Source organism: Gossypium hirsutum, chromosome A09 (assembly GCF_007990345.1).
Source record: "Gossypium hirsutum isolate 1008001.06 chromosome A09, Gossypium_hirsutum_v2.1, whole genome shotgun sequence".
In the NCBI taxonomy this organism is placed as follows: domain Eukaryota; kingdom Viridiplantae; phylum Streptophyta; class Magnoliopsida; order Malvales; family Malvaceae; genus Gossypium; species Gossypium hirsutum.
In genome coordinates this window covers 74510041-74526155 of record NC_053432.1, presented here as the reverse complement: position 1 = coordinate 74526155, position 16115 = coordinate 74510041, and the positions used below count along the sequence as shown (strand labels likewise).

Sequence of the window (16115 nt, the reverse complement as noted above, 5' to 3'; positions counted from 1 at the left end):
TTAAAAGTAAAGCCCCTATTCCTATTTGACATTTTTCTTTTATTTCCATTGGGAAATTTTCCTATTACAGTACCCATATTCTGGGTGTCCTCCTTTTGGACTTTCTCCACTTTCTTTCCAGCATTTGGTAAACCTATGGATTGTTTAGTCTTGTCATAATTAAGGCCAACCTTTTACTATTACTTGATTGGCCAACTTTCCACTTTCTATGTACTTGGTTAGTGTCGTTAACTTTTCTATTTTGTCGGGTTTTTTACTAAAAAAGTATAATAAAAAATAAAAAATTCGAAATAATACAGCAAAAAAAGTAATTACGAAAATGGTATGTCAGGGTGGTCACGCCAATCTGACAGGCGGCACCACCCTGACAAACAGTAACCGCACAGTAAAAAAACTCTGAAAATGAAAAAAAAGCTGAAAACGAAAAAAAAATATTAGACATGTGGGTGCCAGAGGCGGCACCAGTGTTGCCTCTGGCATAGGCGGCACCAATTGTGTGGGTCCCACAGGCGGCACCTAAGCGCTATAAAACTAACCAGAACCAGCAACCCCGGGAGCAAGATTCAGCAGCAAGGAGAAGAAAATAAAAGGAAAGAAAGGAGAAGAGAAGGAAGAAAAAGAAGGAGAAGGAAAAAAGAAGGTATAATTTTTTTTAAATAATGAATTTTTATATTGTTAATGTGTTTTTGTTGTTATTATTATTGTTAATTTTTATTATTTTTTGTTGTCAGTTATTAATATTGTTAGTAAAAAAATATTGTTATTATTGTTATTATTGTTAGTAAAAAACTATAATTATTGTTAGTTATTATTATTGTAAAAAAAAAACCTAAAAAAGCCTATTTATGTTATGTAAAGAATATATTATTTTCTTATATGTGTTTTAGGTAGATTTTTTACCCATATTATTTAAAAATAAAATAAAATAGCGAAATAAGTTGTTTGAAAGATTAAGTATCATTTTTGGCACTTTTGGCACTTAATCTTTCAAACAACCTATTTTGGTATTTTATTTTATTTTTTATATTATTAGGGTAAAAAACTCGTTTTAGGTTGATTTTAAATAGTTAAATGTAAAGATAAATGTTGTTTATGTATAAAATGAGAACTGAAAAACTATGAGCTTATGAATGACAAAAATTGCATATTGAGTAATTAATTTTTTTATTTAAGTAGTTTATTTGGTGTTCGAAATTATTTTGAGAAAGTTTATTTATTTTTTAACAGATTGAGCATTGAAGATGGATAATCAGTTTTTCGTATGCTTTTATTTCGATGGAATTATCTTGACAACAACCGTTGGATGTATATTTGAATGTCGGCAACAAATAGCAATGAGATTTAATAGAAATGTCTCGTTGGATGATATGAAGGGAAGAATTAACGTAAAAATTGTTAGACGTTGTGGGAGAAGAATCTCGAAACTTTTCTACAAGTTTCCAGTTTCGACAGATCCAATCAAATTCATTGAAATGGAACTTGTAGACGACGAAGACGTGGAGACAATGATCGCTCTTTACTGTGGGAATGGGAGTGACAAAAATGCACCGATTCACTTATTTGCTGAGTTAGCCGATATGGAGGAAAATGAAAATCTCACTGCATATGGTGAAGAACATAGAGCTCAATAACCGTGCATGGTGGCTCCAATATCGTACGTTGATAGTGAATCGACTATAGGTGGGACCGATATCGATCTTAATGTTACACCCGATATGGATGTGGTTGGTGATGATGGTTACGATAGTAGTGATCCTTGTTATCAAGAAGTCGATAGTGATAGTGATCCCGATGTGGATGATGTCCCCGATGATATTGATGATGAAGACGTGAATGACGATGGAAACATTAACGCGTCTTCGGTCGGGAACCAGATGCGACGTGTTGTGATTTACAATAATCCTGGGCCACACATGTCGCTCATAGACCCCGACGCGGCGCATGTAGCCGAGTTTCCAGAGTACCCTGAAATACGTCCTGCTCACCGACTGGCCGTAAATTCTAATCCTGAGGAGTTATTCATTGGCCAAAGATTCGAAAGTAAAGAAGAGTGCGTATTTGCTATTAAGCGGTATAGCATGAATATATCAGTAGATTATAAAGTTGCAGTGTCTAAACCGACATTATATATTGGAGAGTGTTGGAAGTCGGGGGAAGGCTGCAATTGGCGGGTACGAGCTGCATTTATTCAAAAATCGCAGATGTGGGAGATACGCAAATTTGTTGGGCCTCACACATGCACATCAACACGTATGACAGAAGATCATCGAAAACTTGATTCTAAAACTATCTGTACGTGTATCATGCCAATGGTGAAGGACATGCCGACCATTAAAGTTTCGGTACTGATTGCCGAATTACAAGCACGATTTCAGTATCGAGTGTCATATCGAAAGCATGGATAGCAAAACAGATGGCAATGGAGCAATTGTATGGGGATTTCGATGCGTCGTATAACGAGCTACAGGGATGGATAGCCGCTATGCGGGAGTACGTACCAGGGACCGTCATTGAGTTACAGACGCGACCTTATTACGGCCCGGATGACCAACTACAGTTGGGAAAACAAATTTTCCATCGGATGTTCTGGACGTTTGATCTATGTGTGCGCGCATTTCCCCAGTGCAAGCCATTTGTGCAAGTGGATGGGACCTGGCTATATGGAAAATATACACAGATCTTACTTATTGCGGTTGCTCAAGACGGCAATAGGAACGTGCTCCCGATAGCATTTGCCATTGTAGATAAGGAGAACATGGAATCTTGGAAATTCTTCCTTACCAACCTGCGGAGGTATGTTATTAGCAACGATAATTTTTGTATTATCTCTGATAGAGGGAAAGGATTAATTGCCGCCATTAGACGTTTCGGTGTACCATGGAGATCCGTTTACTGCATCCGTCACATCGTAGCTAACTTCATTAGAGATTATAAAAATGCAGACTGGAAAAGACAATTTGTGAAAATAGGTAAATGATTGCCTTATCCTTTCAATATAAGTTTTTAGGGCAATACTGTAACTTATCTATTCTTAATACATATACAGCGTACGAGCTAGAGCCACACATTTTTCGCCAAAGAATGAATCGACTTGAGAGTGACATGGAGGGTCAAACAAATACATCTTTCCGACAGTGGTTGGGTAGTATGGAGCCGTGGCAATGGGCTCAAAGTTTTGACGAGGGCTTTCGTTATGGTCAAATGACCACAAACTTAGTTGAGGGGGTCAACGCTGTATTGTTGAAAACACGACACCTTCCGATTTCAACAGTCTTCTCGGCTACATTCTATAAGTTGGTTACCTTGATGCCAAGAATGGGTCAGCAACAAGTTAACCAGATTGAGGCGGGACACATATTTGTCGAAGATATTAGGGATGCAATGGTTGCAAACCGTTGGATGGCGAGGTCGATGGATGTAGAAATATATTCACGACGCCTTGAAACGTTTCGAGTTACGGAGACCATTGGTCGTCGACCCGGTCTACCACCTAGGTCCTACGGAGTTGATCTCCGGAATAGACAATGCGATTGCAGGAGATTCCAAACACTTCATTACCCGTGTGCGCATGTCGTTGCAGCGTGTGCTAAAGTGAACCTTAATGTTGAACAATTTGTCGAAGATGTGTACACACTCAATCGCATGTTACGTGTATGGGAAAACGAATTCCCTGTCCTGCCCGACCTGTCTACATGGAAAGTGTCTCTGATAACTTTCGAACTTGTCCCAGACAGAGGGCTACGCAGGAATCCAAGAGGTCGTCCGCAATCAACTAGAATCCGTAATGAAATGGACATTAGGGAGAAATCCGACGGTACGCGTTGTGGATTATGCAGGTTAGCTGGTCATAATCGGAGTAAATGCCCGCAGCGAAACTATCATGTCGGACAATCGTCATGATCAGGTAGGAATTGAACTTATGTTGTAATGTATTTATTTTATATGAAAAAAATTATATTGCAAATATTCCTCTATTTGTTAAAAATCTATCAAGCTGTTTTTTGGAGTTGTAGTTACGAATTTATTTATATCTGGAGCTACGGAACTCCAAATTAAGATCCGTTAATTTTTATAGAAACTAAGCTCACATATATTTTTACCATAAAATTTTTAGAATTTTTTATTTAGCCAATTAGTTTACATTTACTCAACTTGCATATATAACTACATATGTATCATCTATTTCATACGCCCATGAAATCTCTATATATACCGATAATAGTATGTTCCAATTTAATTAATGTTCAAATTAGATTACTGTTGTAATGTATTTAAAGTTTGTTCCAATTTATATTACAAGACTAAGTTTGATACAAGTTTTAGTGTTTTAATGTTCAAAAATGTCCAAATTAATCTAATTTACGTTATGGTCAAATTTTGTTCCACGTTTAAAAGTTTCAATTATTCTAATTAAATATATACAAAAAATACAAACTTTTCAATATCAAAACCGAAGAAACCCCTAAAATTGATGGTTCGATGGTGTGGTCCTAGGGGTATATTTCTGAGGAGGTCGACGTTCACGTTGTGGGTGATCGCGACGACCAACATCCTCTTCAGTCGCAGGTGAGGGTGTCTGATACATAGAAGAAAAATCATATGGCTCGAATGGCATCGATGAACTTGAGCCGGGAGGAGTGCCATGCTGCGGTGGATACAACCCAGTAGGAGTGGAGTACTGCAGTGGATACGGGTCAGGGCAGTGCTATAATGCGGTGGATATGTGCCGGGAGAGGTGCTATTCTGAGGTGTGTACGACCCAAACATATCAAATCTGTAATGGTATCCGCCCCCCGATGAGCCCAGGAAATTGTCATTGCCCACAAAATCCGGATGATAAGAAGTATCAGCCGAATGTGAATGCGATGACAAGCCCGAGAAATAGTCATTGCCTGCCAAATCCGGATGATAAGAAGTATCAGTCAAATGTGAATACGATCGCTCAGACTCGGCCTCCGGCTGTACCTCGGGCTCCGGCTCTGGGTCATGCTTGGCATCTGGCTGTGGATCGGGCTCTATATCGGCCACTGGCTCGTATGCCCCAGATCGTTGCACGTGCGGGGGGACTATAGTCGACTGCCCACCAAGTAAATATGGCTTCCCCATACTAAAGTACCATTGTATGTACTCTAACGATGGGCGCAAATCGGAAGACATATCCATCTGAGGTCTTCGAGCCATCCGACTCTCCCACACCGCAATATATCTCCGGTGCGTAACCCCCCAATGCTGTCCATGTCTCCCTCTCTTGTTCTTACCGTGAACCTCCTCCCCCACCTGTATTGGCGGATCTGGGATGTACTGGATGCAACCAAACTGTCGTAGTACTCGATCTCCGTGGTACCACTCGACTACATTGAAACTGATAATTGGTGCGTTTGTGCACCACAACAGAGAATCAACGTAGGCAGACGGGGGTATAATAGCCGCAATTTCTGGTCTACGGTATGGCATCCATATAAACTGCACGATTAATACCATGATTAAAATTTAACACGGTTGGAGTAAGATATACAAAGCAATTACATGTCACGAATATTTGAATAGCTTACCCCTTCCCCGGCATGTTGTTCAATCATCAGACGATATATCGGGACAGTGTACGACCTCCCGATACCCGGATAAATACTCCATCTACAAAAACAATTTTCAAGTAAATATAGTTTCATTAGAATAGTATCATTATAAAGAAATTGCCAATTACTAACAAGTTAAATTTTATCACCTGTTAACTAGCGGATATACGTATGGTTGGTGACTAACCGATGCCAAGAATGGCATCCGATAAAGAGCCCATGATTGCAACAATATAAGGCATCCGCCCATGTTTACAGCATTAGGCTTTGTCGTCCGACAAAGCTTACGATACAACATTGCCAGAACTGCGAAACCCCAACTATAGGAGCGAACACTACGCAGATCAGTTAACAGAGGTAAATACTGGATATGAACCTTGTTGTTGTTCGAATTGGGCATCAATACACCCCCTATGATATGCATAATGTACGCTCGAGCTGCGCACACCAACTCTTCTTCGGTGGCATTATCTGATAAATGTTGAAAATTGGCTTTTAGCCATGTAAATTTCAACTCCGAAAAAGCAGACTCAGCATCGCCGGGCGAGGCTCCTAGTAGGCGTAACAAAGTGCAGCCGGCTCAGCTATCGCACTTACGCCCGTGACGGCATCCCCGTCGATTGGGAGCCCAAACTGCAATGCAACATCCTCCAGAGTAACTGTGCACTCCCCACACGGTAAATGAAAAGTGTGGGTCTCCGGTCGCCAACGCTCGACCAATGCGGATATTAAATCGTACCGCAAATCGAACGTCCGGGTCAATGCTGCTGATCCGAATCCAGCTAGCTCTAAGTACGACATCAGTCGTGCATCCGGGGAATATCCTACACCATTCACCCTGCCCCTTAATATGCGGTACGAGTCCTGACAGTGTTAAATTACAAAAAAATAGTTATAATAACATAATTTATTTTCTTAAATTACGTAGATCTTTTTTTAATGGAACCCTTGCGTAACAAATAACAATATATTACTGTATTATTAGCTGTGTCACATATGTGAGAAAGTTCCTTATTGATTAATGAAGCCATTGCGACGCCTGCAATTTCAAAATAAATTTCGGTTATTAATTTTATTGTTTGATAGATTTTAAATATTTATTAGAATAACTTATAAAAAAATAGCAAACAATTTTTTCGACAACATTTTCTTTTGCTATACTACATTAAAAAATTAAATATATCCAATTTAAATACAAATATTATTATTATTTTAAAATGATAATAAGTAAAATATTTTCGTATATTATTTTTTAAATATTTTAGCAAAAATGTTTTAAATGTATTATGTAAGTATTTTTTTATATTAATTTAATAAATAACACTGATTTTGACACTTTTTCGTATTTTTTATTTTCGTATCTTATTTTTTAAAATATATTACTTTCGTATTATTTTATTTTAAAACCCTTATTTTAGTACATAATGTTTTCAAATGTATTATTTAAGTGTTTTTTATATTTTTTTAATAAATAACTTGATTTTAGCACTTTATTTGTATTTTTCGTATCTTTTTTTAAATATATTATTTTCGTATTTTATTTCTTTATATTATTTTAGTACATTATGTTTTCAAATGTATTATTTAAGTGTTTTTTATATTTTTTTAATAAATAACCATGATTTTAGCACTTTATTCGTATTTTTTCGTATATTATTTTTTAAAATATATTATTTTCCTATTTTATTTTTTTATATTATTTTAGCAAAAAATGTTTCAAATGTATTAGGTATATTATGTAAGTGTTTTTTTTATACTAATTTAATAAATAACCCTGATTTTGACACTTTCTTCGTATTTTTTCGTATCTTATTTTTTAAAATATATTATTTTCCTATTTTATTTCTTCATATTATTTTAGTAAATAATGTTTCAAATGTATTATTTAAGTATTTTTTATATTTTTTCAATAAATATCCCTGATTTTAGCACTTTATTCGTATTTTTTTCGTATACTATTTTTTAAAATATATTATTTTCTTATTTTATTTTTTATATTATTTTAGCAAAAAAAAATTCAAATGTATTAATTAATTGTTTCTATATATTAAGGGGTTTTTTACTAAATAACCCTGATTTTGATACTTTCTTCGTAATTTTTTTATTTTCGTATATTATTTTTTAAAATATATTATTTTCGTATTTTATTTCTTTATATTATTTTAGTACATAATGCTTCAAATGTATTATTTAAGTGTTTTTTATATTTTTTAATAAATAACCCTGATTTTAGCACTTTATTCATATTTTTTTCGTATATTATTTTTTAAAATATATTATTTTGGTATTTTATTTTAGCATAAAATCTTTCAAATGTATTATTTAAGTTTTTTTATATTAATTTAATAAGTAACCTGACTTTGGCACCTTGTTCGTATTTTTTTTTTCGGATTTTAATTTTTTAATTATACTATTTTCATATTTTATTTTTTATATTATTTTAACAAAAAACTCGTCACCACCACTTTCCCCAATAAAGTTTTTTTCGTATTTTATTTCTTCTCGTATTTTATTTTTTCATTAATATATTTTTAATTTTTAATTTTTTTACTATTTTTTGTAAAAAGTTTAAAACCCCGATCACATAAAAAATAAAAAATAAAAATAATTCTATAATAAGTCAAATAAATTTAAAAATCTTTTTAAACAACCTAAAACACACACTTAACAAATAAATTACATAAAATAATAACAAAAAATATTCTTTACACATAAATGCTTAATACTTCAATGAAAATATAAAATAAATACGAACATACCTTAATATCTCTTCTTAACCAAATAACACCTTACAAAGAAATAAAAATAAAAATTATATCTGATTTAAATCTAAAACGTTATTAAACTAACATTAATTACTCAAATTTATAAAAAAAAATTACCTTTTTCTTTCCTTCTTTTTCCTTCCCTCTTCTTCTTCTCCTTCTCTTTTTCTTTTTCTTTTTTCTTCTCTCAGCCGCCGGCCTCCTTCTCCGCCTCTCCTTCTTTTTCTTTCTTCTTCTTCTCTTCTTTCTTTCTTCTCTTCTTTCCTTCTTCTCTCTTTTTCTTCTTCTTCTTTGCCGAAAATGAAGCTTGGGGACCATATATTATGGTCCCCCAAACAAAAAACCAAAACCCCTCTGCATGAGGGGTCAAATCGGCACCAAAAGGAGCTGACACCGGTGCCGCCTCTGCCAGTGGCAACACTGGTGCCGCCTCTGGCACCAACATGTCCCCTTTTTTTTTCTTTTTCAATTTTTTTTACTGTGCGGTTACTGTTTGTCAGGGTGGTGCCGCCTGTTAGATTGGCGTGACCACCCTGACATACCATTTTCATAATTACTTTTTTTGCTGTATTATTTTCGAATTTTTTAATTTTTTTTATACTTTTTTAGTAAAAAACCCATAATTTCTTCACTCCTTCATAGCATAATCTCTGTTTTCTTGCTTCCATAAATATTTCTTTCACCAGTGGTTTATCTAAATTAATCTCCACACAAATGCGTGCAAATTTACCCTTCTCCATTACCAGAGTATAATTATCAACTTTCACCAACTTACCTATACTTGTACCAATTTTATAGAGAATACCACTATCATAGTACTCGATTGGAAGTTCAATCAATTGAACCCAAATAGCAATTTGTCAACCTTAGCTTCAGAAGCTCTAAACTTAGGAGTCCATTTTCTAACAGTAACAAACTTTCCTCCAATAAACCAAAGGCCTCCTCAGAACTCATTATCATAATCCACTTCTGTTGCTGGAATTTATTAAGAAGAAGTTGCACCCAAGATCAATCATTTTTATAATCCCTAAAGGATTCCATAACTAAGCCAGCTTTTGATTAAGAAAATGATAACCTAGAGGTTTCCCAAAGACCTTCACAATTAACGCTTTTTCCCGTTTCTACCTGGTTCTTCCTTTTTCACCTTGTGTAAGCGAGATATGAGCCACTTGAGTCGCTAGTGTTTCCTCCAAAGAATCCTCACCATCATCACTAAGAACTTTAATTTCCATGGAGTTAACCTCCTATTACAAGATCACTTGGCGTAGATTTTCCATGTTACTACCTAGAAGGGAGTCCCTGTAAGATTTTTTTCGAGTTCTCAACCTGATTACACTCATCACCACCCATTAAATCACCAATTTTCCTAACACTCCTATGCAGTTTCACTTCTTATTCCTAGGAGAGAGTTTTCTTTTGAGAGAGTTATGGTAATTATATCCAAGTTTAGACTCAAAATATAACACCAGTCTCGTAAAAAAGTGGTAATTATAGGTCATCATAAAAGCTAATACATATTAATAAGGAAAGCTAGTAAAAGCAAAGCACATACAAGATGTGGTAGAAAGTCACCTTGATTTTATATTAAACATAAAAATATTTTTATAATAATACAACTTATTTTGTAAAAAATAATTTTTTTAGTTATTTTTCAATTAAATTAAAAATTCATTAACAAATTATACTAACTCATTCAGTTAATATGCCATGCCTCTCAGCATTATCTATTTTGTAAAAGAAAAAAAATGGTAATAAAATTAATGGAATGCGTCATAATTCATATAACATAATTAATTATTGTAAATATGTTTCGAAGATATGTCATATTGTATAACACAAACAATGGATGTGTTTGTTTACTTGTAAAAGCTTTACAGAAAAGCTTTTTTAGCCTTTTCCAATGTTTGTTTGGCTGAAAATAATTTCCCACTGTAAAACCTTTTACAAAACATGGGAAAAGAAGCGTTTATTTTAGTAAAATGCCTTACAGATTTTATTTTGGTAAGATGTTTTCCAAAGTTTTTCCCTTCACCAGTAACTTAACCTGAAGCCTCTTCCTTCTCCTTCATCCTTGCCACCCTGATCTACTGCTTGTCGTCAGCCAACAACGGTTTCACAAATACAAAGTACCAAAACAAAAAAACAGAGTGAATAAAGAGACTGAACGACCCCTCTTCTCAGACGTTGTCTCTGACCTTACGATAGCCGAGCGATCACCACCAACCCTCTCCCAGAATGTTGCGTCGAGCATAAATGCTATTGGCCCGTCAACCCATTTTGGTAGCAAGGGCTCAACCCTTCACTGATCTGCCAGCGGCTCCCTCTACGGATGTCACGTTCACGGAGGTGTGGACTAAATGATCCTCAATATGGACCCTCCTAAAACTTCTCTCTCTTTCATGCAACCTCATCCTCCCACTCCTTCCTCCATTCCTTCCAAACTCACTGTCAATTTCGTCCTTCCTTATGCTTCTGAATTGGCCACCAAAGAAGTAACATTTGGGTTTTTTTTTTTTAATTCTATTTAGGATATTTCTGATTTGTATTCAATTCTGTTTTCTGGGATTAGGATTGTGGAAATGAAAATTTTCATGCTATTCTCAAGTACAAGGCAAAATGTCAAACCTTTATTTTATATTTTTGCTAAAATTATGTTAATTGTTTTTCGATAGAATATAATGCCAATTATTTTTATTGTCTTCTCTGTTTGTAATGGCGATGATTTGAACGAGTCTCTAATTGTACGACATTACTGTTAATTTCAAACGTTTGCCTTTTACAACTCCTAATGGTGAATTTATCTAATAATGATACCATTCAATGCAATCTTTAAATCGTGCTACGAATTCTGAAACAAAGTTAAATTCCCTGAAAGACAAGGCAACCAACTGTGGTATTGCATTGCAATTTAGGCCCCGTTCGGCTCTGCTTGTGTGATGGGCTTTTGCCCAAAAAACACTTTTTTGTTAAAAGCACTAAAGAACAACCCCCATTTTTCAACTTAAAAAAATCACTTTTTCACAGATGAAAAAGTAGCAAATCTGCCACCTTTTCTAAGCCAAAAGTACTTTTGGCATTATATTACTTTTTTAGCCTTCTTTTTTCTTCTTTCCAACAGACGACAGACCTCTTTTTCTTCTCTATTTCTCTTTTGTTTACTTTTCCTCTAGTTGTTTCTCTTCGGACAGGTGAGTCTCTTTTTCTTCTTCTTCTCTTTTTTCTTTTTTTTTTTGTGAAATACTTCTTCTTCTCTTTAGTTATTTTCTGATTGTTTAATTTTAGGAAATAATTATGAAATAAAAAAAAGTTCTTTCACATTATTTTCAGCTTTTCTCTTTTGCTTGACCTTTGGTTCTTGGACTTGACAAAGTAAAAATCCCAGGTTTGTGAGCTTATTACGGTTCTCTTCATTTCATTCTTTCACGTTTGATAGACTTCCTTTTAAGTGTTATTGCAAGCCTGTCCACTTTCTGCATAATTTGTTCTTACTTTTTCTTTTTTCAAGCTTTTTTGAGTAAATTGGTGTTGTATACTTGATCAAATGTTTAATAATAGTGACTTGATAATTAATGTAGCAATTTCGTGAAATTTAAAATAAATGGGAAATAAATGGGAAATAAATAGACTTCCCTCTGCTTGCTGTTTGCTCGAAAAGGAAATAAATGGGAAGGAAAATGGAATGGGCAGGCAGGGAGAAGCACATGAGAGGAATACCTAGAAAGATGGTGTTGTATACTTAGTCATCATTTTGATTTATTAAACAGTCATCATTTTCTGCATAATTTTATACCTTAAAAGCTGAGGTACTAAAGAGTATGCATATCATCTCTCAAATTTCTTTACCTTATATTATTTTTTAAAAATAACAATTGATAAAATATTGTTCATAGTGACTTTTTAATTGTGTTTAATGCTATTATTAGTTGTGTTCTCTTTCTTGGTTATTATTCCGGTTTTGGAAAGTTGATTTTGATTGAGAAAAAAAATCTTAGGATCCTATATTGATTTTGATACACATGTAAAAAAATATACTTATGTGACATTTGATTTTCTTGATTGCTTTACTGGCTGAAACGAATATATTCGTAAGCACAATAGATAAGTACTTCGGCAGTTGAAGTTAGTGGTGAAAAAGTCAAAGCAATATGGGATAAGAGATTGACAGAAATATTTTGTGATATTTGTATTAAAGAGATATTGAAAGGCAATAGGCCTAGTACTCATTTCACAAAAGATGGATGGTTGAAAATAATGACCAACTTTGAGAAAGAAACGGGTAAGCCTTATTCACAAAGACAACTTAAAAATAGGTGGGATGCCCTAAAAAAAGAATGGAAGGCTTGAAAGAAACTTAAAGGCGAATATACTGGTCTAGGGTGGAATCCTATAAAAAGAACCGTTGATGCATCGGATGATTGGTAGGAGAGTAGGCTAAAGGTACATTAATAATTTTGAATATTTTTGTTTTTTTCTTATTTATGAGGTTATTGATAATTACTATTATTAAACTATTATTTTATATGTAGGTTGTGCCTGAAGCTCAAAAATTTAGAACATCGGGCATTGATCCTGAATTCGAAGGGAAGTTAGACCAAATGTTCATGGGGATAGTTGCAAAAGATGATAAAGCATAGGCCCCTTTTTCTAGTACACTCCGTAGTGATCTTTTTGAGGATGTTAACAATGAAATACCTGAAGAGAACGAGGAAGAAAATGTGAGAAATGATGTTCACATTTTAAATGATGTTCAGGTTTCAAATGATGTTCACATTGATGGAAACAGTCAAAAAAGAAAAACACCTGAGATATCAAGTTCACATTTTAAAACCAGAAGAAAGAAATCCTCAAAGCAAATTGGAGGGGCTGCAAGATTGTCCACTCAAATAGAAAAATTATGCAATGCAGCAGATAAACCGTAATTTATACATATTTTTACCTAATGTTTAACGCATTTTATGGATGATTTCCTATTACGATTGGTGAATTCGATGCTCCTAATGCTATAAATTCATTTTTTATACTTAGGAGAGCATAGAAGAGCGAAAAGAACGAGAAACGGGCCAAAAACGAAGAAAATGGGCCAAAATACGAAATTAACACGGCCTGGACTTCTTTACACGGGTAGTCCACATGGCCGTGTCGCACGGGCGTGTCCCTGCTGAGCCCAAGTTGAGTCCAATTTGAAAAAGGCTAATTTTAAGGGCTCTTAGGCATTCCAAAGCTTATAAATACACCCTAGAGGAGGAAGAAAAGAGGACACACAAAATAGGGAGTAAGGAATTACTCCAAGGAAGCCGATTGATTCATCTCAGAAGCTGAATTCATCATCAATACTGAAGATCTCTCCTCAATTCCCCTTTAGGAGTTTTGGGTTTTCTTTATGTTTTGTATTCTTTATTATTCTGAGATGTTTTCTTATTTAGTTATGAACTAAAACCTTTAAATACCTAAGGGGAATGAAACCTAAGACGAATCTTGTTATTATTTTCTAAATTGTATGATGAATATTTAACTTGTTCTTAATTATGTATTCTTAATTCTTGTTTTGATATCCAGGATACTGATTGAAGATAAGCTCTTATTCAGAGGAGGAATAGATCCTGTCTAAGAGTACATTTGTCATAATTAAGCGAAGTTGATTGCGCGCATAGACATAGGGTGGCAAGATTTTGCCGGATTAGGGTGAAACCTAATAAGGGGATCCATAGATCGAGTTAATGCAACCCTAGGGTGTTAATTAGAGAAACGTCTCAATTATTCAATCTAGGGATTAGATGTTATTAGTCTTGAATAGGGATAATAACATAACTTAGGGATCTCTACGGAACAAGTTAAATAAATAAATTGTCCGATTCGAAGCCAGAATAACAAGTACAGTCTAGGTGGATTTTTCCTTAGGTATTGTCTTAATTCAATCGATTTTCCCAAAAGCAATTCCCCAATTCTATTCTCTGTGAATTCTTAGTTTAGATAATTAGTTTAGATAAAACAAAAACCTCTTTACTCTTAGGCTAGGTAATAAAAAGACAGTCGTTACTAGTACTTTTAGTTCCTTTGGGTTCGACAATTCGGTCTTGCTAAAACTATACTATTGTTCGATAGGTACACTTGCCTACATAGCGATAATAGTTAGTTTCAAGAACGATTAATTATAAATATTTAAAACCTATCACAAAATCACGCAATCAGTAGCTGACAATATGAGTCAAGCCACATCTAGTTTGACTCCTGTTATGGATCCATATGGTATTCCACAAGTAGTCAAAGTGCTTGATAGCATGGCAGAAGAAGTTCTAGAAGCTAGTTTGCTATACTTTCTCTCACTTAATTTATTTCTTAATAAGGACAAGTGAATTATGTTTTTATCAATTAATCCCAAGATTAGAGCTTTGTGGTTTAAGACGAAAATGAAGGATAGTTGAAAATTTTCCGATCTTCTAGGGTTCAAAGATATCTACTATGTGACTAAACAACAATGCTAAACTAGTTTTATCAATAGTTATTTATGTTTGGTTTTTGGATATTGAATTTATGTTCTACTTATTTATGTGTAATCTAGTTTTATCAATGGTTGTTTATGTTTGGTTTTTGGATATTGAATTTATATTTTACTTATTTATGTGTAATCTAGTTTTATCAATAGTTGTTTATGTTTGATTTTTGGATATTAAATTTATGTTCTACTTATTTATACTAAATTAGTTTTATCAATAGTTGTTTATATATGATTTTGGATATAAAATTTATTCACAGGTGATGAGTATAGTTGAGAATTTCAGCGGTGATGAAAGTGATGATGAAAAGGAAAAGAAAGAGATTTTACAATGCATGAAATGTTTTAACCGATTATTTGTTGTTGCATCTTCTTACGTGTAATTATATTACGAGAAGTATATATTGAAGCAACCATGCATGGATTCAAAACAGTCAGGTGAGACATAGATTCGAGAGATTCTTGACGGTCAAGAATCACGTTATATAATTAATTTTAGGATGTCTAAAATTGTATTCACAAGTTTGTTGAGAGTTTTGGAGACAAGATACAACTTGCAAACTTCAAGAAGCATATCTGCTAGTGAAATGTTGGGAATTTTTTTATACATCTTGGGCACCGGCGCAAAAGTTTCCCAATGTCGAGAAAGATTTCAAAGGTCTGGATCAACAATAAGTCAATACTTTGCAATTGTGCTTGAGAAAGTTTCAAGGATGGCCATTGATCTAATTGCACCCGAAGATCCTTTTTTTAGTTCAATACCCGAAAAAATACGTAATGATTCTAGATATATGCAGCATTTTAAAGTTAAAATTTAATTTTATATTATTATATTTTAATATTTTTGTTCGACTAAAAATATGCACGAGACTAATATGATTATTTGTTCAGGATTGCATAGGTGCAATTGATGGTACTCATATTGCTGCTATTCTTCCACCAAATAAACAAATTCCCTATATTGGAAGAAAAGGTATCCCGACTCAAAATGTTATAGCAGTGTGTGATTTTAATATGTGTTTCACTTTGGTCATGGCTAGATGGGAAGGATCGGCACATGACACTAGAATATTTCTTGATGCAATTCGAGATCCAAAATACAAATTTTCGCACCCACCAAATGGTTAGATATTTCATTTATTTATTTATTTTTTAAATAATAAAGTATAATTTCTTTAATTGATAATTTTTATAAAAAAAATTCTTGAATTAATTGTTTGTTATATTATGACATGTAGGAAAATATTATCTTGTTGATTCTGGATATCCTCAAATGAAAGG

At 34.0% G+C, this 16115-nt stretch overlaps 1 protein-coding gene and 1 long non-coding RNA gene across 3 annotated transcripts; both read left to right on the top strand.

Moving 5' to 3' along the window:
• The first annotated feature begins 3411 nt into the window (after positions 1–3411).
• On the top strand, positions 3412–3900 carry LOC121206046 (uncharacterized). The gene has a single exon (XM_041076219.1). It carries the CDS (start codon positions 3412–3414, stop codon positions 3898–3900), a length of 489 nt encoding a protein of 162 aa, XP_040932153.1.
• A 7348-nt stretch (positions 3901–11248) lies between these two features.
• Positions 11249–14262, top strand: LOC107959916 (uncharacterized). 2 transcript variants are annotated; one of them, XR_001701002.2, is made up of 4 exons: positions 11249–11529; positions 11669–12778; positions 12868–13256; positions 13367–14262. It is a non-coding gene; the product is annotated as an uncharacterized lncRNA (long non-coding RNA). The 2 variants fall into 2 exon arrangements; XR_005901220.1 differs by lacking the exon at positions 11249–11529 and having other exon boundaries at positions 11554–12778.
• Positions 14263–16115: the final 1853 nt, after the last annotated feature.